We start from the raw sequence: 26,106 nt of genomic DNA, 5'->3' as shown, positions 1-26,106 counted from the left end.
ATCTCATGGACTTGTCAATCTATGAAAGTCTCTAGGTACTTTTTCTTTCCAGTTGCCCTCCTCAGCCTTCTGTGCCATTAATATTTTGTTCAAAGGGAAACAAAAAGCAGGTGAGAGCTGCTTAAAGCTCTCAGATCAGTTATTTCTTCCTGCACCTGTCCAATGTGAAACTAGCAGGCATTTAAGATCAATCCTCAGAGGAGAGAACAATTTGCATGAAGTTTTCTATTCCCTTGCCTGCAGCAGGCTTCCCTTGCTGCTCTAGAGACCAACAGAGGAGCACAACATAGATTTAAAAAGACCAGAAAGAGTCTGGAAGAGCTTCAAGGATGTCTGCTCTGAAGATGCAAGACTTTTTGAGAGCCTGACGAAGAATCAGGCAATTTTCTGATGAATTTTAATGTAAGACTTCAATTACTTCAGTCAGGCTGCACTCCCTTCTCTGAACCTTGCAGAAACACTAGACCCTGAAGTACTGATCTTTTACAGTAAATTAAGCTCCTCCTGACCCACATAACAATATTGCTTCTCCAATCTATCTAATTTAAAGGAAAGAAATCAGGGAAAAGTTAATCTTTCTGACATTTTTATTGAGTTCTGTTCCTTCTGCATAGAGGGGAAGGACGTGGTGGAACCTATCAGTTAAGCCAACCTTCACAGAGCTGCTCAAACACAGATAGGTAGATTTTTAAAAAGTAGAAAAACTAAGGATGCCCTGAAAAAATATCTGCATAAAGACTGAGAAGTATTAAAAGAAAAGGCAAATATTATCCCTGTACTTATGACACCTATGAGCTTCATGGAAAGCTGAAAAGATTTTGGCTCCCTTTCTGGTCAGTCTGCTCTGGCAGGAAAATTCAGTGTAAGCAATGACTGGCAGAGAAATGACACAGCAGAACCCATGAGCCAGTACAGCAGCATCTGTATTTCCATGACAGAGAGATAATACTTGGTAATATTAAGTATGACTTCCTTAATTTATCAGAAGTAAAGACATTTGGGGAAGGGAGGGGTGAAGTGTGCCCAGACCACCCAGAGGACTCCAGAAAGGAGATTTATTGAGGTGGCTCCCTGCCCATGCCCCTGGAGGAGGGAATTCCCTCTGCTGGATTCCATCTGCACTGCCTGCCAGGAGAGCTCTTACCCAGCTTGTCATCAAGAGAGCACACAGAGCACATCTGCTGGAGACACAGAAAAACTTTTAATATTTAATCTTGGTATAAATAGACTAAGCACAGCTCTCTGTCCAGTTGTTCACCTGTGCCATTTATAAACCATTTATTAATGCCCTGTCTATTTTGGATGTTGAGAACACTTTGTATTGCACTTGACTGTAATTTGGATTTAGTGTTTTGAGGTATTAGGAAAGAAACATTCTTTGCTTCAGCTTTCCTGGGACTGTTCTCCCCCCTCTCTGCCCTGAACCTATTCCATGACAACCAAAGAGCAAAATGCTGTGTTTGCACAGAAACATCCCAATCCAGCTGGTACCACAAGAATCCCAAGAAGAAAATATATCTTCCAGAGACAACTAAAAGCATCAGGCACCTCTCATACAAACCAACTGCATTTAAAAAATGTTCAAGGAGCACAAGAAAGGCAAAGAAAATGTGATTATTACATAGACAAGATTATAAACTGAGGCTATTTTCAGCTAAACCTTCTGATTTACTCCACAGATGTTTTTTTACATATGATTTTTGGGGTAAAATCATCCAGACCAAAATTCCCAGCAGAACTGGTTTATGAGGAAGAAACAGTGGAATTTCAGCATCCCAGCTCTCTTAAGTCAAAGCAACATACAGGCAGATGGGTTGAGCATGTCCCAAAGCTATTCTGAAAGCAAACTATTTAATAAGAAATAGTTCTTTTTATTCACATAGGAATAGCCTTACCACCAGCTGAATTTTCCCAGTTTGGTTTAAGAAAGTGCCTTGCCAACCCCCTTCAGACTGGAAACCCTGGATGCAGACAGGTCTATCAGTTTGAATCCTTCCTTCCAATGAGGTGTTCTTTATATTCATGTGTCACTGTTCATTAAACCCTAACAGAAAAATCATCCTGCATTTACATCTCAGTCTATAAGTTGTCTTCTATGCTTTGTTTGAAAACTCTTTAAAAGTCCTATCTCTTTGAACAATAAATTGAGATGTGTGGATTTCAGGAATAATTGTAGCAATTTTTCTGTCTAAATGAAAACCAAGCAACTGCCTTGCCCTTATTCTGACTCAACCTTTTGCAAGAGAGGGAACATTATCACATCCCTCAGGTATTTAGCATGAGTTCTCAAAACTCCCCTAAGCAGAATTAAAAACTGCAGTGCTCAAAAATTTCTTGAAACTAAGAGGGAGGGAGAATAAAAATATCACAACACTTTGGTGTGCACACTGAATTGTTGCAAAGATATTATCAAAGAAGGCATCACATGTCTTGTGTCTGCCGAAATGCATTTTAAGGTGAGAGATTAGTCTGGAGGAAGACTAATAAATGCTCTGCCACCTGCATACTCTTTTTCTTTCATTTAGAAAACAATTACAAACTAGACAGAGCTTCAGTGGATGCTCATTCCCCCAGTACTTGGGTACATTTTTTGTAATAGCAGCAATACAAAAAAGCGTGGGGCTTGCTGTGTGTCACATTCGCTTCCCTCTCCACCCCAGCTAATCCTCCTCTAATTCAGCTGGCTGCTTGTGCAGCCAGGCACGGCACATTAGCACGGGTTGCTGGAGTTCAGGGAAAAATCCACTGCCTCTGAATGGTTCTTTATTCTGATCCAGCAGGCTGGATGTGGTGGCAGGTTTTCTGTGCACCCCCACGTTCACCTCTTAGTAATCTGTATTTTCAGGGACAACACAAACCTGCTGGACACACTACTGCAATGAGTTGCTGCACCTCATAATCCCTTTTTATTTCTCTTTCCTCAAAACACATCAAAAGGGTAAGGAAATGTTTGGAAGATACTGGTTTGTATCACTCACAAATCTCCCACGTTGTTTCTTAGCAAGAATAAGAGTGGCAAAGTGCAAGGCAAAGCTGCAGTCCCTCCAGGCAGGAGGGGTTCAGCCACAGATGGAAAGAAGCCTCCCAGGGAGTCGGTCTCTCACTCACTCACCCTGCCTACGACTCAGATCACGAGACTCTGCTCCAGGAATGCCTGCAATGGAGAAGTCTGTTCAGACCTGCCCAGGCAGAGCCAGCAATTCCCTCTGACTGGTGCAGCAGCTCAGGCAAATCGCCCTTCCAGCAACCTCAGTCCCTGAGGGACAACGCTGAAAACCACAGCCAAGGAACAGGGGCAAAGAGCCAGCAAATGGGCACTGGCTGCCATTGCAGGGATCCCCAGGAAACACTGCCACTGAAGGGTAAAAGGGGATAGATAATGCAAGTAAACATCTGTCAGTTAAAACTAACAAAAATTCTGAGCTTGCTGTACTATAATTTTTTTTCTCTCTTTTTTAGGTCTCTGAGAAAAACTGAGAGTCTTTGCTTCATTTTGGCCATGGATGAAGCTTTTTGCTTGGATGAAGATTTAAAGACTGTTCATATAACTTTATGAGGCTAGCCCAAGTATAATTTTGAGGCTTTATTTTCACCATTCATGACTACCAGCAGATGAAAGACTAGGAATAATCCTATTTCACCAGGAAATGCTGATGAGAGTGCACTGCTTCAGGATCAACACAAGCAATAGCAAAGGCACCTGCAAGCTCTATCTACATATGAGAGTTCAATCTCTAATTTGAGAGCACCTCTCATTGATGCCCCTTTGCACTGGTCCTGAGAGGCCAAAAAGGAGCACACTGAGAGAGAAATGCAGAATTTCCCTTGCCAGCTGTCAGGTATGAAAGTAACATTTATGCAAATCCAATCTTTCTGGGAGCCGTGAAAGAAGGGTGAGGTCCTCACCACACCATCCCTGCAGCACCCTGTACTGAATGGCCTGGCTTCCCCCCTTCAGAAATGAAATCTACCTTGCAACCATGAGAATTTCCCTGGCATTTTATATCATCAAGTGTTCAGACAATAAAAAAGTACCATGAAATAGTGAGGAACTTAAAAATGCAAGCATAGTGTTGTGGGAGAAAGCAAGTGAAGTGGCAACTTGATGAGGAAAGGAGGAAAAAAATCACACACTGATATGGAGAAAACCTTAGGACCCAAGATATGAATGAGTATTTGCACAAATCATGTGCTTCCAGGAGGATCCATAAAGTGACCTATGGCACTGAATACGGAACATGTCATCAGCACACAAAAATACATTATGACACAGAATTATGCTAACAATGAACTCCAGTTTACTTCAAACCATTGGAACATCCTTGACTAAGCAGCAAAATTGCTGGCATGTACAGTATATAAAATGAGATGTAATTTTGGAGGCGGGAAGAAAAGCAGTCCTAACACTTCATTACCTTGCACACAGAAAGGAAATTTTTACTTTCTACATAAGAAGGGACAGTAAGGGTCAGTAAAACAGCTACTTACTGGTGTGCAGTATTCCACCATGGGATAGTGCATTTTGTGACCTTTAGCAACACGGCCAGAGAAGAAGCAACTTTGGCAGATGTCATAGTTAAAGTGCTTTAAACTTCTGTACCTAAAAGAGGATAAAAAAGAAAAAATTCATGGCTTCAGAGCTTTGTGTGTGACTGCTTCATATCAGCCCATCAAGTTTGCTGTGTTAGTAAATTCTCTTTTGTGACATGTCACACGGTGTGCAATGCCCAGCAATGCTCTTCTGCCCTGAGGGACAGGTACTGCTGCCTCAGATGTTTGTCATAGCTCTCAATCTTCAAAAAAAATTCTAATATTGGGCAACAGTGAAGATTTCTGCACATTCACTCACTTTTAACATATGAAAGACACTACCACACTTTTTATTTCTATGACACTAACTTCAGATCTTTTGCTCTTCATCACAATTCCTAAAATAGAATGTCCTCCAGGAGGCGAACTCAAGAACGTAATGCCCTCTCAGTAAGTCACTCTGGCAACCCCCTCATGTCCTTCCTAGCACCTCTATAAAAACAATTTTCCTGCAGAGCATTCCATCCATGCAAAACTCCAAATGCACTTTTGGGCCATTATTTAATCTCATCAGCTCTATGAGGCAGCTAACTGTTGTATCTGCTGTGCTGAAGTGCTTGAAAGAGCCGGAGGCATAAGGGTTGTCTTGTTCCAAATACATGGAGCAGCTCAGCCACAACGACCTCAAAAGAACATTGTTTCACATCAACTGGGTGCTCAGTATTAGCTTTCTGAAAGCCTTCCAATACAGTATCTTTTTGTCAAGTGCGTACACAGGGTTTCAATGACTTGCAAAGACAGAGGAAAAAAAATCTGTGACAGACGGATTCTACTATCATGATAATAGATTTGTTATATAAATTTAAGAGACAGATGAGATCAGTCAAGTAAAATTAGACACAAACACAGAGCTCCAGTGTCTGCTTCCCGAGTTCTCGGTGCTTACAACAGACTATCCATTCACTTGCCATCCTTTGATATTTCCAAGGGCTGCACTTTTCAATTCCACCTACTTGTCTTTGGCTGGTTTATACAAAACTGTGCAAGTAATACAGTAGTTAATATACTGCATCCGGGAATGGGAAAATTGTGGATGTGCTGAATTACTCACATCCAATCCACAGCTCTTGCTCAGTAATATTTATCACTTCCCAGTTCAGATATTAATGGGGAATAAAAAGCAAAAGAAAAGAATTTAGACTATTAGAGCAACAGCCTCAGATTCAAAACAAAGCAATAAATACCTTCTAAATTTCCCCCATTTCCCACTGCCTGTGAAATTGTAGCAGAAAGCACTGCCCCACTACATGCATAAAAGCTACATTCATCTGCTCCCAGGTTAGAGCAAAATGATGGCTTTTTTGTGTAGCACTGCTTGCTGCTGTTATCTATCTGGGTTTTAGACACAAAATTACAGAAAGCTCTTTGTAAACAACACGATAACATAGAAGGAGAAATGCCAATGGTAAGAGAAGACTGTGTGTAAAAAGGGCAGGAACCATACAAAGCAGCTATTGCAAAGCAAAGTGATAAAACAAGTCCAGGCATAATTGAAAGTGAGTATTTACTCAGCCCTTAAGTGGTTTCTCAACAGGCACACCAACACACAGCCATTTTACAACACAGTGACTTATTCATTGCCATAGTAACCACGGTGTCAATCCAGATGTTTAAATAGACCAGCAGCATTTCCCCCACTCCAGGTTAATGTTCCACCAACACTCTTTCACAGAGAAATGCACATGTAGCTTTTACATGCCTAAGAATTTTCAAGGCACTTCCTTGCTTTATGCTATGACAGAAAGCAATTCATTAGGATCCAATTCAGAAAATGCAACTGCATAGGACACACTGAATGTAAGGCAAATTGTGTTAGTTGTGCAATCCAACAATGCTTTTGTTGAGGCATGGAAAGACTGGGACACAGAGGAAGTGCCACATTTTAACTGAGAGATGACTTGTCCTCTGCAAGTCTCACAGCACTGTACCCAGTCCAGGTGCCACTCTCCCTTGTGTCCCCATCACAATTATTTTTTCCAAGAACGAAATCCCTATAAAAATGAGCTCCTGATTTGTCTGGAATCAGGCAGAGCTCTTGATCCACCAAGCAGAAGCACACGTGGCTGAGAGGGAGAGAATCTGTACCTGAATCCAATAATGGGGCACTCCTTACAGATGTTGCACTTGGCTTGGTGCTTGGCAGTCTCAGCAGCAGCCACCCTGTGCAGGACAGGCAGCCACACCATGGACTGTGGCTCCAGCCTCATCCAGTCCAGGAAAAGGGCTGCTTCAATCTCTGGTTTGTTGTTGGCCTGCAACACAAGGGGAAAAATGACAAGGGCTGAGCACAACTGAGCTGTCTAGTCACCAGCTAACAAACAGTTCAAGCTGTTCTCGTCAACTCCATATTTCTTCAAGGAATTTACCTCCAGCTTTTCCCCCAGTCTGAATACTCATTAAAAAAAAAATTAAAAAGAATCCCCAGGAACTGAAAACCATTATTAATATTTCAAATCTCTCTTTCTCTTATTCTGTTACAATAGACAGCACTACCATGTACTTTGTCACAGAGAAAATCATCCACTTATAGGATCACCTTTGATGCCTGATCTCACATTCTCTGTCTCTCTTATCTGAGAGCGTATAGCACTGCTTCTCACCTATTTTAAAAACTGTTATCCAAGCCCTAAAAATTGCATGTCTTTTGATCAAAATTCCTTTCTCCTTAACATCTTTCATTATCACACTGACCTTTCTTCATAATGCACACATAAGGAAATCATTCAAATCTCTCTCAAGCCTGTTGTTGAACATGTAAACCCTCTTTCTCCTTGAATGCCTCAAACCACCTCTTCTTTAAATTTCCAACCACTGACTGCAAACACAATACAGTTCTGTCCCACAAAATAACATTCTCAGATTCCAGTACATCCCACACTAATCTCTTTGCCAACAGCAGAAGAGCCAATGAACACTTCCCAGTAAACCCATTCCTCTGCTGCCCTCCCATCCCATCCCATCCCATCCCATCCCATCCATGTGACATTTCAGGTATCTCTTCCACGGTAACTTCAAGGCAGCTTAGTCACAGAGCCAAATCCCATTGTGCCAGGCACCATGTACCCCCCAAAAAAATGATATATCATCCCTAGCCAGAGCACTCACAGTATGGAAAAAGAAAACAAAGAGACAAAACCCACAAGGAAATAGGGGACAGTAGTGATCTCTGCATGGGGAGAGGTCACACTGCACCAGCAGGCTGGACACTGCAAACAGGGCAGAACAAAGGCAAGGAGCATCAAAAGGGATTTAAAGGAAACCAGTGGAATGATGGAGTCAGTGTTCACAGGAAACAGCCCTCCATGGTGCAAAGCCTGCACAAAACTGTTACCTGAGAACCTGGGAGGTGGTTTCAGTGCTGAAAGGGAGGTGATAGATCAGGTGGAAACCTCAAGGGGCTCTGGTGGGGAGGTGGGAGAAGGGAGGATTCCCATACAGGGAACAGCCCAGTGATGAAGAGGGATAACATCGTGCTCTGTTTCTCTAAACCATCACTACATGCTAATTCCAATTCCTCAAGACATTTCCTTCCATGCTCCCCACAGCAACAGCATATTTATGGTCTGAATATATTTAAATCCTCTGTTTTCTTTTTTCTCTATGCTTTCAAATACAGCTCTTAGTGGGCCAGTCTTTTATATTTTAAACTTCACAAGGCTGACTGTCTTCCTTTGTGGTTCCAAACCTATTTGAAGCACTTAAATAAATAATAAGCATTAATGTATCATGTACATGGACCAAGATGAATAGGGGATTGAGTGCCGAGGATTTTTATGCTCGCTCTCAGTTACTTGTCCAGTTCCTCATGAAATTTGAGTTTAGTATAATCTAGCTAAAACCTTATTGAACTAAAAATGCTAGCAACGAATTTTGAGAAAAGAATACCCATCTGATCTGCAGGAGAGAGAGCTATAGGGAAAACCAATTAGCTGTAGTTCTGTTTTTTGTTTTCTGTTAAATCTAACACTGTTTATAACCTTGACAAACAAATTAACTGATCAATATTTGAAGGCTAAGAAAAATGCAGTCTCCCAGACAGAACCCCACAAAAAAGATGTGAAATAACAAGCCCTGTAATATGCCCTGAATAATGAATTGCATTACAATTGACTTAAAATGCTATTGCAATACTTTAGTTAATCAGAAACAAAGATTCTTGGTCAGAGCTTCCTTCTTAAGGTGCTCGTTTGGGAAACCATCCAAAAACTCCTGTCTCTACACTTGGGATCCATATACATGGACTTCTAGTATAGTCAAAAACATCCTTTTTTGGATGTTTGGGATAAAAACATCAAATCAGAACATATCTACAATTATTCAGATAAAGTCCTTCACAATTTGATATTCAGGGAAGGATTATATTAAATAGAATACACACTGAAACACTTCTGAAGTCTTCTGCACTACACCCTAGTTCTCTGTTTTTTCACATAGCTGCAGAATTTAGGAAGCCTCCCCCAAAATAAAAAGACAAATTCAAAAGCACAGTAAAGTCCAGTCAACACTGGCAAAAGGATTTGTTCACAACAGTGAATACTGCCTTCTGCCACAGTACATCAGTGAATTCAGTCGAATTAAATTAATTTTGGAACTCCTAAGTGAAAGGCAGGCTTCTAAAATATGACCATCTCTATTTTCAGCTGGAAGGCAGGGCAACAAAAGGGCAGGGGAGAGTCTTTCTGTGACTCACTGAGGGATCCAGCTTCAGCCAGCAACTACACTGGCAAACCATAACCCTGCCTAGCAGACTACACTTTCTATACAGAGGTCCTCTAAGCCTGAAAAAAAAAAAACAAATTAAGAGGATCTCTTTAATATACCATTCCTAATAGAAAAACACGAGGTGTACGGAAATGCTGCAGTGCAAGCTGCAGTCAGAATAAGAATGAGCTGCTCAAAGCGCTGCTCTCCACTTGTAGCTGCTTTAAATTTGCAGGGAAAATGCTGCAGCAATGAAAGACTTTCTGTAACACCCTAGATCTATTTTAATTTTGCAGTCACTGTCAATTGCCAGCAGCCCCAATAGCTGCCTAGGCAGAGTTCCGTATGGCAGCTGTACAAAATCTGTGCTCAGAGAGATTAGGTGCATTAAAATGTATCAGAACTGCTTCTGAATTATATTACATGAAGATTTAAAGCCACGTGGAGAAAAGCTGGTCAGGGTCAGACAGTATAGGACAGACAGTTCTCAGCTGCCTCCTGAGCTGCTATTACAATTTTTAAAATAATCTCTAAATCCAGTAAGGCAGCAGCTGAAGATTTTACATACGGGGAAAAAGGCTGAATTCATACAGTTCATATCTGAAGAAACAAGATCAAGCTGTAAAGAATATTAATGGTTCTTCTCTTGAACACATTTCTGTGCAACTCACAATTTTTATGGTAATAACAGAGTGAATCATAAAGTAAAATTCATTAAGGCCTTTCCAGCTGACAAGTAACAATTTGTTATGGAGGGCATTCAAATTCATTATGCTCCAGACATCTGTTTTTCAGTATTTATTCTGCAGAAACAATGGGGAAATAGGAAGTTGGGTGGTGCTAGCATCTTTATGCAATACTTGGGAGACGAGTTTTTTGTTCTTCCCTCTCTCTTCCTCTAGCTAGTAGCTGAAAAAATATCCTATGCTATATTAACTTTGTCTGTCCATAATAGGAAATATGCTACAAAATACAGTTGGGATTTTACATGAAAAATGTGCTATGCTTTTAGACTGAGGCAGATAATGCAGCAGAAATTTCTGATAACATTTCTGATTAGCTATATTCTGCTTATGAGCAGCGTAGGAAATTGACTGGAAATAAATTAACATTGTTAATTGAATGGTGTTTTACACCCTGTGTGGAAAGCTTTACATTAGTAAATACTGTTTTGAACAAACAGAACTGGGGGTTGGGATTCTTATAACTTGTAAAGTCTAAAAATGCAGAGCAGCCAGTAACAGCAACCCTGCCTCCCCAGTCAGATCTAACCCTGCTCACCCTCGTCTTCCCCTCATGCATTACATTTGATTGCATTGACAGTCAATGTTTTTTGGGTTGTAGCAAAGAATAATAAAACAAAATAACATGAATCCAGAAGTGAATTAGTGTAATTTTATATCATCCACACTTGAACAGCATCTTCCTGATCCCCACCCCTTAAACCATTTTAAAATAGCTTCTGAAAGCAGTTTATTTGTAGGACTCCTCAAGACTGCCTCCAAAGTCAGGCACAGGTTCACAAAATCCTGCTGAAATAAAACCAGAATTGCTGTTTTATGACATTTACAGCACAGCAGCTTGAGGAAGGATTTGCTAGTTCCCTTTGGCCAGCTCTCTGTTGTCAGAGCCAGGAGCAGAAGAAATATCCTATGAATAGAAACAAGGGCTGCCTGAATCTGTTAAAAGAGACTGAGTCCCTCAACAGTAACACTGCACTTGTAAGTTATTTTCATATAGACTTGTATATATAACTATATTTGTACATAGTGCTGGTATTTCCTAAGTGCTCAAAAACAAAAGCAATAAACAATGCCTCAAGAAACAATTGTCCAACCAATTCAAATCACAGCATTTATGGCCAAAGTCATTTTCAGGGTCCTGGCCCAGGATTTGTAACACCCAAATGCCACCTAAAAGGACTAACAGCTCTATTTTGGATTTTATTTGCCTGAGTAAATACACCAGATTTGGACACACTTCCATGTTTTTTAGAAAGTAGGCTGATCTTGCCTTACCATTGATCAAGTACAAATTACGTAATGAAGACTACAAAATACAGAATATAAAAATACTTTGCTTCATCAAAGTGAAGCAAAACAAGGTTAAAAATACATGTATGAGTTAACTGCACATATTTTACTACTCCTTAGCTTCATCTGTTCTAGTTTTTAACATCAACTACTCTGATTCAAGTATATCCTTGAAAGAAAGCATACTTAAAGCATTTTATAACCAAGAGCCAACTGTCCAACATTTTACTGAGGAATGGTGAGGGACATTTTCATCTGAGCTGCACTCTGCTCTCTCATCACATTTCTTCAAAGTCCCAATGTCACAGTAACTCATCCAAGGCAGCAGTGTGCATTCCCAGGTTCTGTTTACACTATATGAGGAAAGCATATTAATAATTTTCCACTGTGATTAAAACCGTGTGTCCTTCACTCCATATCATTTCCCTATCCTGTTTACTTAAAAAACCTACTCATCACAGAACTAAAAGGAAAGTCCCTTCACACTGCAGCAACACTGAATTCACTCAATTTTTCATGGATCTATAGATTGCTTTGATGCATTCTGAGCTTAAGCAGAACTATACAGTCTTCAAGTGGTCACTGGATTAAGTTCTTTGCTCTCTAAACTTAAAAGCATTTTTTTTCTTTAAAATCTCAAAGCAGAAGTTACACACCCCTGCCCCAAATAGAAAAGATGAGTCCCATGATATCGTTCTCCTCCCAAGAACTTCTACCAGCACCTTCCTGCAAATGAAGAAAACTACAGAAAGCACAAGGGGGGAGGGAGAAGCAGCAGAGGACTGGAGCAGCAGCCTCGGGAGAAGGGGACCCAATTCTCAGGAGCAGAGGGGTGCAGCAGGCAAGGCTGCTGCCAACAGCAGGGCTGGGCTCCTCCCTGCCCAAACCTCATTCCCAAGGACTCACCCTTCAAAAAAGCAGGAGAGATTTCCCCTGTTATCTCTGGGAACAGTAAACATCCCCTTTCTTTCTGCTGCTGTGCAGACAGACAAGGCTGTTGCCAGGGCACCTAACCTAAGGGAGCTGAGAGAACCACTTCTGAAGCACACAATTGTTGCAACTCTGACATGGCTGCAATTATATTGCTAGCTTATCATCACCAGAAAGAAGGAAGAAAAAAGGGAAGAAAAAAACCAAAACTAAAGAAAAAGCGTTCCTCAACGTGGGCGTACAAAGAAAGACTTAAATTAGTTCCCATGCAGTAATGTAAACTATGAACCCCCACAATATTCTTCAAAAATGAATTATCTTGCTCCAGTAACAGGAGGCTGGTGGGAGCAGCAGTACTGCCTGGCTGTCCAGCTTTTCCAGCCTCCCTGTCTCCTGGGCTGCTCCATGTTCCCCCCACCAACACTTCTGTGCTTGGCCCCCCACCTGTGGATCCTGGTGCCCACCATCCTACACTGAAAGCATGTCTCAGTGCTCCCCTTCTCCCTTTCTCATGGGAAGTTCTGATTTCTTTCTCCATCTCAATTCCTGGCTGCTCCTTTCTTTTATGCCTTATTCTATCCACAGTGTTTCCTTCATCACTATTATTCTTACTGTCATTCCCTAAGAGTCATCCTTATTTTCCATTCCTTAATTCCTTCTCCCTTGCCTTCATTAGGGCTTTCCCTATGTTTGGATTTCTGCTCCTCTCCCTAGGACTCCATCCCACCTATTCCTCTATCTCCCCTCCTCACCTCAGCCTCCCTCCCCCTTTCTGTCCCCCTAGGAGATCTCTGTTCTGCTGCAGCCCAGACTGGAAACCAACCAGCACTTTGAGAGCTAAAATGAAGCTTCATCTGGAGGAAAAAAGAGAGAATGACATTCCTCGTATTGCAGGTATGAAAAAAATCCATTTTTCAGTGCAGGTAAGAGAAGAAAATCAGGTTTTCTGATGTTCTGATTTCTGAGCATACCAAAAGTTGTGTCCAGCTGTGCTTGGGCCATTCCTAGAAATGCCAGCAGCTGGATGTGATACAATTTTCAGCCTGCTGGCATGTCTTTATTTCTAATGACAACTCCTTTTGCTATCTCCTTTTGTTCAAATAAACAGTTATCACAAAATCACAGAATCACAGAACAAGCTGAGTTGGAAGGAACCCACAAGAATCACTGAGTCCAACTCCCAGACCTGCACAGGATCATCTCCAAGAGTCATCCTACTTAAAAAAAAAATGTGTTTGATGTGTTTCATCACTGTGATTTTCTATTGTTTATTCCTAGTGTAAACACATAGAATGGCAGCCTTCTTAAAAAAAACCCCTATGGTTTTGCCAGATTCTAAGGTCACTTTCCTTATCAGTTTTTCAATGGTGTTTTTAAGTGCTGTTGACATTTACGTGTGAAAACGACAGAAACCAGTGAGTCCTAATTCCTGAGGAAGGTCATTTGTACAAAATCTTTACCATGGATTTGTGTTGGTGCCACTTGAAAGCCCAACGTGGAAGTCAAGGCTTGGAAGCACCAGCAGGGTCTAACACAGCTATCAGCATTACTGTGCACAGTTTATGAGCATGGGTTATTCACCCAGGACACAGCCCTATAAAACACTCATTCTGAAATGGCATCAAATCCCGATTAGAATTATAAAAGGTCATGACATGAATGACAGAAACAGTAAAATGTAAATCCTGTAGAATTAATCTGTCACAGGAAATGTCAAAAATACAGAAAGCAAATGTCCCATCAGAACTGAAGTTTGTGGTGATTTTAGAATTAGGTTCTTTTCGAAGTCATTGTGTGTATGCAGTCTACTTCCAAGCATTAATATTCATTGAAAACACTTGCTGTGTTTTGCTTACTACAGAACAGAAACTACTACATAATGAAACTTGAGCAGCAGGCAAAAAAGCAAACAACTCCCCCCTTCCCCAAGCAAACAAAAAAATCCCTCAGGGACAGTGAGGAGATGGGAAAAGAGCTTTCTTCCATTGTAATGTAGAAGATGCATTTAGAGTTAATCACAGACCATACATTACCTCCCCTCCTCTACCTTTTCACTAAGCAGCTGTCTTCATCTTGTGCATTCTGCTGGTAGTTATGATAAGGATGAATAATTCCCTTAACGCTCTTCCTCCCCAGATTAAATAATTTACAAGTTTGAAAAAGAGCCTCCAGTTTGCTGTGTATTCCTCAACAGACAGGACAGGAATTCTTTCAGTACTCTTTAAAAGAAAACTGGTATTATCCATTCAAGGAGTGGAAGGAGCTCATCGAGCACTCCTCGCCCCCAGACAGCACTGCAGGCATTTGCCTATAGCTCCCCTGGGCACCTGGCTGTCACTGCTATGTACATGCCCAAAATTCAGATAAACCACTGCTGTTCACCCACATAGCAGTAACAAACAGTTATCTACTGCTGGGCAATAGAAAACTGTAAAGCCAGGAGCTGCTGCAACCAAGACTTACACTGTTTGAAGGGTGCAGTTCCAACAGGAGCCCCAATGACAATATTCTGCCCTCTGAGCTAATTAAAATACACCTTGTCAAAGGAACAGTTTAATAAGGCAATGGCCACTACCACTAATCAGAGAATCACAGAGGTTGGAAGAGACCTCTAAGACCATCGAGTCCAACCCATGCCCTAACACTTCCACTAGACTATAGCACCAAGTGGCATGTCCAGTCTTTTTTTTTTAAACACATCCAGAGATGGTGATTCTACCACTTCCCTGGGAAGAGCATTTCAGTACCTTATTATTCTTTTGGTGAAAATCTTTTTCCTAATATCCAATGTATACCTTCCCTGACGTACCTTGAGACTGTGTCCTCTTGTTCTGTCAGAGACTGACCCCACCTGTCTACAACCTCCCTTGAGGAAGTTGTAGAGAGCAATAAGGTCACCTCTAAGCCTCCTCTTCCCCAGGCTAAACAGCCCCAGTTCCTTCAAACGTTCCTCACAGGGCTTGTGTTCCAAGCCCCTCACCAGCCTTGTCACCCTTCTCTGGACGTCACATGAACCACAGTAGCCCCCTAAACCTCATCCCAGATTTTCAACCCTCCTCGGAAGTACAGGCAAGCTCAAGATAAATACCAATCAGGAAATTCAGAGCCAGCAAAACATGGACTTACAAACTGGAAGCAGCTCCTGACGCTGGGCTCGATGTTGCTGCCCCCGAAGGAGGCCACCTCGCCCAGCTGCCGCGGGATCTGGATGGAGTCGTGCAGCAGCAGCCCCAGCCGGCGCTGGTCACAGAAGCCAGTGGAACTCGCCACTTGTTTGAACAGGTCTGCAGGAAGGAGAAGGACACCAGAGGTCAAGCATCACCACCAGGATGTGGCGAGCAGCCCAGATTTGCGTCGTTTCCAAGGCTCACAGGTGTGGTCAACGGCCTTGGAGGACACGAGCACAAATAAAACTTCCATCTGGCTGCTTCTGTTCCCGTAAACACTGGGGTTTTTCTGTGAAATGTGAGTCTTGTGGTAATTTTTAATAGTGCTACTGGCTTGTGCCTGGGAAGAAAGGCCACTCTAACACAGCACCTGTGTCATTACTGGTAATAGAAGCAGAGACTCGATAACACAGCTAACTAAACAGCAGGATCTTCAAGCCACAACACAGACGTCAAAAAAATAATGTTTAATGGTAGCATAATTTCATACAACATAGAGCACCTTTTCAAGTCTTAGCAATCAACATACAACTCAAAGAATCCATTTCTCTTTCAGATGAATTAAAATGATAACCAAGAGCTGCCTAACTTTGACATATGATGATCTTTTAATTCAAGAGAATTTCTAAAATAAAATAAAAATTACAATATGGTAGAACCTGCCAGCCATCAGAAATTTTAATATCGTAATAATTTTTTGCTTCTGAAGTGAAATGTCACTTGATGCCATGTTCTGTTATTGCATGATTCTAGAAGAGAATCCTTACAGGGAAGAATTATTATCCCTTCATAAGCTCAATTTAATTTGATGGGGATTAATTATACTAAGTATAGATAGAGGAGGTTATAGAATTCATAATAAAAAGAAGAACCAGTTTATTGTTAAATGAAATATTTATTTGGCAACATCTCAGTTGACAATACATTACCTGAATAAATTCACCCTACTTTTCAATAGTTTAAAAAAAAGAGAGAGCAAAATAAGGCTAGAATAAAATAATGCTCTTCTTTTGGAGTCATTTTAATATTTTACCCAACACCAGGGACACAATTATAAAGGTGCTTCCGCACTGCTTGAGATAACTTTCCTAGCACTGCTTAGACACCTGCTTTCTTCCAAAGGAATAAAGGAACAGATAGAGAAAGGATTATTTTTTAATTACATGAATTTCAGTCTTGCAAAGTCTAGTTTTATAATGAATAATTCTGGGATGAATGCTTCCATCACCTCTGCAGGCCTTAAGACTCGTGCTCTAGCACAACCAACTCATTTGCTGCACAAATGAGACAAAAAATTGCAAGGGGTGCAAGTCATTGCATACTTGCAGCAATACTAATGGCAACTGCACTATGACTTCAGCATGGATGGAAAAGCCACTCCACAGCAGGACAGACACAATTCCTTCCTCTCCCACAGCTATTCAGCTTTCAATTTCCCCATCATTAAAACATTAAATGTCCTCAGCAAGGTTATAGGACACTTAATAGGTTATGCATTACCGTGCACACACACTGCAGGAGAATCTAAAACATGAATAAATGTTTTCCTTTATAACTTTGATGATCTTAGATGAAATACAATTTTGAAAAATATCTGTATAAAATTTTTAAAAATATTTTCTGAATATTTTTTCTTAATACCCACACTAAACATCTAGAAATCTAAACTGCGACATTCATTGTGATTGCCCTAAAATCTGATCCAATTACACATTGTCAGGCACAGACCACACTGTTGGTATTGTCTGTTTTCTCTTTAGAATTCTTCAGCTTGCATTAGTAGAGAGTAAAATGATAACAACTGAAGAAGAACTGCTATGGTATCGGGTCAAACCCTAAAGGCTGGATTTTCAGTGGTATTTTTAAGTGCTTGAATGAGTGATACCAGTTAATTCAACAAGAAAGTTACTCTTGAGAACTACATCTATCACTAATTCTTTTCTGGATCCTAATCTCATTAGTGAACTGACTTATCAGTCACATAAAACTAAGACTACAAGTGAAATTTTTTCAAGTATTTCCCTTTAAAATACGCAAAATTTGCCCACCTTCAGTACTTATTTATTGAAAGTTATTTATTTAAAGGTAGCAACTATATTTAAACACAATGTACATAATAAGACTGACTACAATGTGGGAATCATTAAAAAAAGTTAATATATTTAAAAATAGTGTAATGCAAGTGTCCTGTAGACATGCATTTTTGTGTGTAAAGGTGTGCTGAACCAGATGTCTCCAAAGGGCTCTTGTGCCTCAGGGAGTGTTCAAGACAATCCATTAGGGATCAGTAAAGAAATACTTTTTGTACAGATAATAAATTCAATTGAAAGTTTTAAAATAGAGTTTATTTAATCTTTATCACATCCTTCTTAACTTTCTACTTTTGGTATGCTTTATAATGTAGACAATATATTAGTACAGCAGTATATGTACATAATTTATAAATAGATCTACATCTATTGGAGGTGCATGGGCAAAATTTTTTCTGCTGGGAGGGATGTGATCAAAAATGTTTGGCAACTGCAGGGCTAAATTGCCTAAAACTACAGAGAACAAATACCTTAAAAATACAAGGTGAAACAACACCCTTTGCATCTGCAATATCTAAAATAATGTTTCTGTATGCTATTTAAATGTTTATTCAATTAAAAACCAGAAGGAATAAAACAGGAACACAAATATAAGGTAAACCCAAAATAATTACATGGACTTACATCTGTATTTATCTTCCAGGTGTGCTTTACAAAGGGACACGACACCGGTTTTGAAAGATAAGACACGGATCCTTCCTGTTCGACCCCTAATGGAAAAGAAACACTGGCTGATAATAAAATCCAATCATGTCATAATTTGTTTACTATAACCATGTTCACTGCAGTACTGTAGACTTCATAAATTAAATCTCACAGACAACACTCAAGCTGGATGGTTATTAGTTAAGCTAGAAAAACAAAACATTGCTGTGGCTTCACAGGCATAGCTGAACTGCAGCGTGCGGTTGTATCATTCCACGTGAAATGGTGTCGATCAGAAATAACTACTCATCTCCTTTTTTATAAAAAGAGTGAGTAAAGGGTCTTTTCACTATGCTTCCTTGAACAGGCTTCTCTATGAACTGCTGCTGAGTGATTCTCAGAGGAGATGAGGTCCCTGACAGAACAGCAAACTAGTTCTCTTGCCAAAGACAATATAGTTTTACTTCCACCAGAAATCCAATGTAACAGTCGCCTTTAGAAAGGCTTTGCTTACTGTCTGTCAGCCATGCCCTGACTTGCCTGAAAAGGCAACACGAAGCCAAGCATGAAAGAGCAGCCTCTGCCAGAAGTGTGCAGTGACAGAGACACTTGCAATATGTTCAGGTGAAAGACAAAGCCTGCCTAGAAATCATGGCAAGGCAGGCGGGCTGTACAGTTATGCCATTAACACCTTGGGGTGGTTTCTGAGCTCCTCCTGGCAGCGCTCAAAGCTCTCCTGTGCAGTGCCAAGGGGCTGGGACACTCCAAGCAGCCCCTGCTGCCTGTCAGTCTCTCCCCCACGCTCACTCCTGCCTTGTAACGTGCCCACACTACTACTTCTGCTTTCTAATGTGACAGAGAGAACAACATCCTCCTCTGAGCTGCAGGCAATGCACTGACAAACCTTCACATCTTCTCTCACTCATCTGCTTTAACTCAATTTACTCCCAGTTGCTGCCTTCCCCCCCAGACTTGTGTTTCTGATAGCATTTTAAATATGTAACATCTATTGCAAACAAAGACATACACAAAACAGGAGGCTAATGCCTAAACCAAACATTTCTGAAGGAGAGACTTATCAACAGCTTTGAAGTGTCACCAGTAAGGCCCCCACTGGGAATAAGATGAATCATGTAGAGGCAGGGCAGGGTCATGCATCAGGCTGCACCACAGGTAAAGATGCATGGGGTCTTTTTAATCCTATGAAAGAGCTGAGGAGCCAGCAGTGCTCATTTACCCACACATATCCCCTGCAAACCCTATAAAAGGTACAGACAGAATACCTGTGGACAAAGCCAAATTTAGAATTTGCAGTTTTTTATTAAAGAATCTTGTGTTTTTCATCATGAATAAGAAGCATTTGTAGTTTACCTATGCTTTCCACACTCTGGTCCTTTCACTCCTCTCCCTCAAATCTTTTCCAAATTAATTATCATCTGTGCCCTGAGAAACTCCTCCTGATGAATACCAGACTCATGCAAATTATACAAGAGAAGAATATAGAATAATGATTGCTCTGCAAGGCAATTAAATTGAAACTTGTACGAATCATGAGTTGTTCAGTTCACTCTCCTCTCCTCCCAAGTCAAACCAATAATTTAGCAAGCTACTGCAAATGAGCATGAGTGACTGATCAATTAAAACAAATCCGAAATGTGCTGGATTTGCAGAGCTGTACCCATAATTAGATCAGTCATTGACTGTGAATTTGATTAATATCTTTACAAATGACAGTTTTCAATTATAAGAAAAGTGAAGATGCAGTACATTTAATTAAACGTCTCTGGTAGCGCTCTGAACTTTGGTTGATCTCTGCCTATTAAGTTTACAATGAAAACTAAACACACATAACCCCAAGGTCACCTCTCTTACCAGTGCAATTTAAACCTGAATTTTAGTAAAATAGCTACAAGCTTTCCTCACACATAAAACACCTCTGTGTTCCATTGTGCCCTGCAATGTGCAGCTCCTCAGCACACCTAGGGAATTGCCTGGAGGCAGATAATTATAATTTCTGATGTTGTACTTGCAGCGCAGTGCAACACAGAGAAAGCTAGACTGGACATGGCTAGTGCACAAGCCACATCCAAACTGGACAGTTCAGCTTAGGAGCAGCCATGGAATGACCTTTAGTTCCCTCTCTGCCTCTTATCTGACTGATTCACACATTAATATCCCTAACACATGTTTTCTTTTCACTAACTGGGAGTCCTCATCTATGTCTTATTTATGGTTCATGGTAACTAAGAAGTGGATCACTGTTCTGTGAAAGCCAAAGCAGATTAAACAAATAAAACCTGGCTCTTGAATGAATATAGCCCCATTCCCTAGACCTGGAAAACTAAAAGAAATATAATGTAATCTGGGTAATCCACAGGATACTGCAGCTGCTGCAGGGGATGTCACAAAAAACTGACTAATTGGAGGTGATCCTTCAGGAAGACATGATCTGTACAAATCTCTACTTTTCTTTTGCAGGTGATCACTAAAGCTTGACTCCTTTGACAAAGGGTGGATGGAAGAACAATGTTATGGCCCTACAACAACAGTATGGTTCAAAATGTCAACAGAAATACAGTAATTGTCCCATGACCTTCCAATTCTACAGGTAAATGTTTATTCCACCACAGAAATGAGCATGTCTGGCTGGAAGTGGCTTATAAAAACCTTAAAAACACAAAAATGACTTTTTAAAAATTAAATTCTCCAAATACAAATATAATGGCTTATTCTAAAATGAGCTTGCAAACACACGTTGCAATTTACCTATGTATCATGAACAGTATCATCAACCCACTTAAAAGGAATACCCATAAGTTTTCTTCAGGTATATTTAGTCTGTTGTGTTTATACTGATGGGTACACTTTTTAAAATTAAATTTTGAATTAAATGTTTCTCAAATCTTCTTACAACTAAGGGTTGTAAGCACATTAGACAAGAGATGACCCTCTTCCATCTTTGAAAAAGAATGACAGATTGAAAGCTATGGAAAACTGACATACTTGAAAAGGTTAAACATCCAGAGGTATAGACAAGCAGGTGTTCATTCTGTCGCTTCTTGATAATTCTCTTGAATTTCTTTATCAAAGTAAATTAAAATGCTATGTAAAGCCATGACCTACTGCGGACAGACATGCAGTCACAGAATTGGTCTGAACAAAAAAAATCTGCTTAAAAAGTTGTTTTCCAGCTCTCTCATTACCTAGCTTAGTAAATCCAGGATTGTAAGCTTGACCAAGGGCTGTATTGCTTCAGCTAAATGCAGCCATTAAACCATTAGGTTTATTAAACTTTCATTTCAACTACCCTTTTTTCCAGCTCCAAGCCACCCATGCTGTAATGAGGCAAACAGCTCAATACCCCTTCCCCCTCCCCTTGTGCTACTGGGAAAGCTTCTGGAGCTTTCCCCTGTCCTGAGCCCCCATACATACGTGTCATAGACATTCAGCAGCCAGTTGAGGCACATGTCCACACAGAGGGGGACGTTGACCAGGTTATTGTGCTCTTGCTCCAGTCGATCGTAAATGGTGGTCAGGCAGTTGATGATCTGCAGAATATCCATTGGCTGGTCATTTTGTTTGAGGTTGTGCTGGTCCAAGGCATCACAGGCAGCAGACAGACTCAGGAGATCCACTGTTGAAATAAAAAAAAAATACACAACCATAAAGACCAAAGAGAAACAGTGGTTGTATTACCCACATCCAAAAAGTAAATAGAGCACTGTACTCGGCTCATGTGCCTGGCCAGAGGATGTAAAATGTCCTCTGAAAGTCACATGCAAGACTGGTTTCAGAATTCCTACAGATGCACTGTTATTTAGCAGTGGCCTTAGAGACCAGTGTGTATCTGCTTCATTTTTAGCTGTAAAATACTTATTATGCTCTTGGGTCCTATGGAAATATTACACAAATTGCTGTGCAAGTAAAAACTATGTATTTCATGCTTTATGTTCCTACAGATAGACAGGCTAATATTTGATTACTGCACTCACCAAATGTGCTCTCACCATAGCACAGGCCATCAGCTTTCCTGAGATGCACTGCCCATTTCTCAGAGAAGTCGAGCAATCTTAACCAAACCAAACTCCACAAGGAATATGCAAACAAATTAGAGCTGAACTGTGACTAACCTCTCTGTCACTTTTCCTCTCGTGAGGAGAGTAGAAAGAAGGTCCTGGAATCACTACATATCATCTTTCAATATTTATTAATTAAATGTATCCATTTTTAATTCTGAACAGCATTTATAATTATCAACACCTCTATGGCATTACAGAGGAAGACATGTTTAAAATTATTAGTCAACATTCAACAGAGATTTTTGTCACAGACATTAAAAAAAAAATAATTTCCAATTTAAGTCAGTTGCATTTTGAAATGCAGATCTCCAGGGCAAAAGTGAACTTCCCTTTGTCAGCTCTTAACCTCTGCAAACTAACATCACCAAGCAGCATCACACTCAGGGCACACAAAATCATGGGATGTTGGCTCACAAAGTAAGGCAGGAAGAAGAACAAAAGAAATCAGAAAGATGAGATAGCTGATGATGATCTTCCGGCTGCCACAGGGAAACACCTCCTAACTCCTTACAGTGAATGTCCAGGGTGTGAGCAATGGGGATGTTGAAGCCCAGATGCTGTTAATCCTGCTCACACCATGAGCAGTCACACAGTGCAGCACGATGGAATATGACCCAAGGCAGTAGCATCTGGTCCAAAATGAACTGCCCAAAATCATCTAGGAAATTCTTCACAAAACTAGAAAATGAACTGACTCAACTGCAAGACCAGTTTTTCTTTCACTGGAATAAAAAATGTGTTTTCTTGAGTTCTGGTGAGCAGCATCTCTTCATAACGTCAAAAAAAAAAAAAACCTACATAATGAGCAGAAGCTAAATGCAGAACACCATATAGAAATTTTTTTAGAACTTGATCCTGTTTAAGGGCACATTTGGCAAATTCACACTTGAGTATCCTGTTTTACCCAGGATGAAACTGCCCCTTTGATGTCCTAGTGGGAGATGAGAAATATTTTAGCTGCCCACAGGGCTGGTTTGCAATGCTGCTTGGACAGTATGCTGGGATTTTGTAATTGCCAAAAGAATTTCAAGAGTATACATTTCATTGGAAATCAATAGGGACTTACTTCTGCTACTAAATCCCTTAAGCACTTCTGAAAATTTTGTCCTCTGGGCCTAATATGCCTACTTGCTAGAGTGAATAAGGAAACCTTGGAATGCTATCCCTATTATTACACTAAGAAATTAAACTTTGACTCCATGATTTTGTGCAGAGTTTTATTGGAGTTATAGCTTTTTTTCACATTAGCATATAGACATTTATTAAAATAAAGTATTTTGGAATATTACGTTTAACCTTCTAGCATAAAAAATACAGCTATGCTAAGATCAGTGTTAAATCCTTAAAAAGCATCAGATCTGTTCCTGAGCATCTCAGAAAGATGTTTTTCTTCTAAGAATTCATTAGTCAAATTGAAAATGGAGCACAGCCCTCAAACACCTATAACTGAGCTTTAGGCTGAACTCTCAGTTCCTCTGAGACTACGAATCAACGGTAATTAAATGAACCCCTCAGGCGTCTGAGTGGCAGCATAATTATATATGCAGCTACTGCTAAACATGGGTCATTCCACTTTGTGAAAGCTCCTCCATTAATAAACAGCATCTTCTAAAAAGCCTTTCAGCCCACTCTTCATCAACCTCCTGTCCTATCCTGAAGTCTGAAACACACAATTATCTCCTAACAAGCAAAAAGCGCTTGCCAACACGTTCTGCTTTAGGGAACCTCTTTTTGTGGGAAAAAGGAAGGCTCTGGCCTTCATCACATTAAGGTCCTCCTTCATCTTTCCCACCAAGACTTAAGAAATGTGTGTGTGGGGTCCTCTCCCAGAACACAGAACTGCACATTTATTTCCTAAAAGCAGACGCAAAGGTCCTGTAAATGACCAACTTACACAAGACAATCAGATATGTACTGAAGAGCTGAATATTTGGCACCCTGCAGTGATTTGAAAAGCTTTACTTGAAATAAACCACACCATTTTATGCTTTGCACTTCTTGTGGCTTCTCTGCCACTCTTTTACACTTTTCTATTTAAAATTCCAAAACTGACTCCAAAATCTGTGTGAGCAGTGGCTTCTAGCTGACTTTGAAGTCTAAGTCACTTATATAAATATTTCTTTGGCCTCGAAGGCAATAGAGAAGAGGTTAGGATGTTTTTAACTAGACACTGCCAGATTGCAGGAAAAGTATAAAAGACAACATGGAATAAGTAACTAGTTGAAGGACAGAAGTGACAATTAATAGGCAGGAGAAAGTGCACTCTAGAGGTCACAAACTGAACTCAGGGGAAACTCAACATATGGCTGGTAATAAAAAGTATAAACGGTCCTCCCAGAATGCAAGATCACCTTCTCTGTAACCTGCTGCTGTTGGCTGACACATTAAAAAAATTTATTTAATCTAGTCTGCATACAGTTAAAGGAAAAAGAGCCCTAGTAGAAGTTCTTGAATATTTTCTTTTGCGGCATTTCCAAGAAAAGTTCATGAATACATCTCATTTTATTGATATCATGATGTCCTGATGTGGTTTGCACTTGAAGATCAGATCTTTAAAAGCAGCAAAACAAGAAAGTCATCATGCTTTGATGTGATTATCAAAGGAATCCACACATTTAAAAAAACTTGGAGCAATAGTTACACCTGGCATTCTCACAGCAATTTTGAAGGTTGAAATGATAAAGCCACATACTAAATGACACAACACGTAAGCATTTATTTTTTAAGGATTGCTATTTTCCATATTCTTCTTTAGATTTAATATCCTAACGTCTTAATACTCATTGGGCTGATTTATGAACCGAAAAGAACTAAAATTTAAGTACAGCTCCCTTTTTGAAGTGTTTCTATTCCTGACACTGAGAAGTAGGCTGTACCTTTACTTCTGCAGGCCTTCCATAAAACACGCATTTTTAGAGTACTCCTCAGTAGACAAAAATGCTGTTCTCTATGAAGTTTGCAGAAAAGAAGAGCTACAGATATATATAGGCATATATGGATATATATATATAAAAACTCTTGCAATTTTAAAACAGAAATGAAGAGCAAGAGCTGAAAGCAGCACGTACTGCAAGTGGGATTTTGGCTTTGCGTAGGAGCCCTGAAACCCAGCACTGTGCTCTAATTCTACTATTGCCAAAATGCAGAAAAATAATTTTGTAATGAGTTGAGGTTTTTAAAAAAAACCTAATTGAACTGAGTTCACAAGCGACACTGAAATGATAGAATACACAAATACAATGATGGTGTCTCCAGGCAAAAATATTTGTAAGAACAAAGCCTGCTAACCAAATTCCTTAAATGCTTCTCCTTAGATACAAGTATGAAGAATGTGCTAGAGTAATCAGTGTAAGCGCCACTGCACGTCTCTAAGAGCATCAAGTCTCTGAAAATTTACCTAAATGTAACCTCAAGAGAGGAACTGACTTCAGTTTGCTCAGCTGGACAGGGGAGGGAAAATAGAAAAGCTCATGGGTCGAAATAAGGACAGGGAGAGATCACTCACGAGTTACTGTCACAGGCAAAACAGACCTGACTCGGGAGAATCAACTGAATTAATCACCAAACAAATCAGAGGAGGATAATGAGTAATAAATCTTAAATCTTAAAATGCATCCCAGAATCTTAAAATTCTTCCCAGGGTCAGCTTCACTCCCAAATTCTCTACCTCCTCCCCTGCAGCAGCAGCAGGGGAATGGGGGCTGCAGTCAATTCATCACATGTTGTTTCTGCCTCTGCTTTCTCCTCAGTGGGAGGATTCCTCACACTCTTCCCCTGCTCCACTGTGCAGTCTCCCACGGGAGACAGTCCTCTACAAACTGCTCCAACGCAAGCTCTTCCCACTGGCTGCAGCTCTTCACAAACTGCTCCT

General features: G+C 40.3%; 1 protein-coding gene across 21 annotated transcripts in view; it reads right to left on the bottom strand.

Moving 5' to 3' along the window:
- DMD (dystrophin) overlaps positions 1-26,106 on the bottom strand; it is a 1,146,493-nt gene that overhangs the window by 37,661 nt on the left and 1,082,726 nt on the right. For all 21 annotated transcript variants that reach the window (XM_074534563.1, XM_074534577.1, XM_074534568.1 and 18 more), the window contains 5 exons: positions 21,589-21,790; positions 18,136-18,221; positions 15,381-15,538; positions 6,676-6,842; positions 4,489-4,600 (listed from right to left, as the gene is read on the bottom strand). In XM_074534563.1, the coding sequence (XP_074390664.1) occupies positions 4,489-4,600; positions 6,676-6,842; positions 15,381-15,538; positions 18,136-18,221; positions 21,589-21,790 (725 nt within the window). The remainder of the gene's footprint in view (positions 1-4,488; positions 4,601-6,675; positions 6,843-15,380; positions 15,539-18,135; positions 18,222-21,588; positions 21,791-26,106) is intronic.

The sequence above is a fragment of the Zonotrichia albicollis genome, chromosome 2, assembly GCF_047830755.1.
Source record: "Zonotrichia albicollis isolate bZonAlb1 chromosome 2, bZonAlb1.hap1, whole genome shotgun sequence".
Taxonomy (NCBI): domain Eukaryota; kingdom Metazoa; phylum Chordata; class Aves; order Passeriformes; family Passerellidae; genus Zonotrichia; species Zonotrichia albicollis.
Note: the sequence above shows the minus strand (reverse complement) of the source record. Positions and strands in the feature narration are given on the sequence as shown.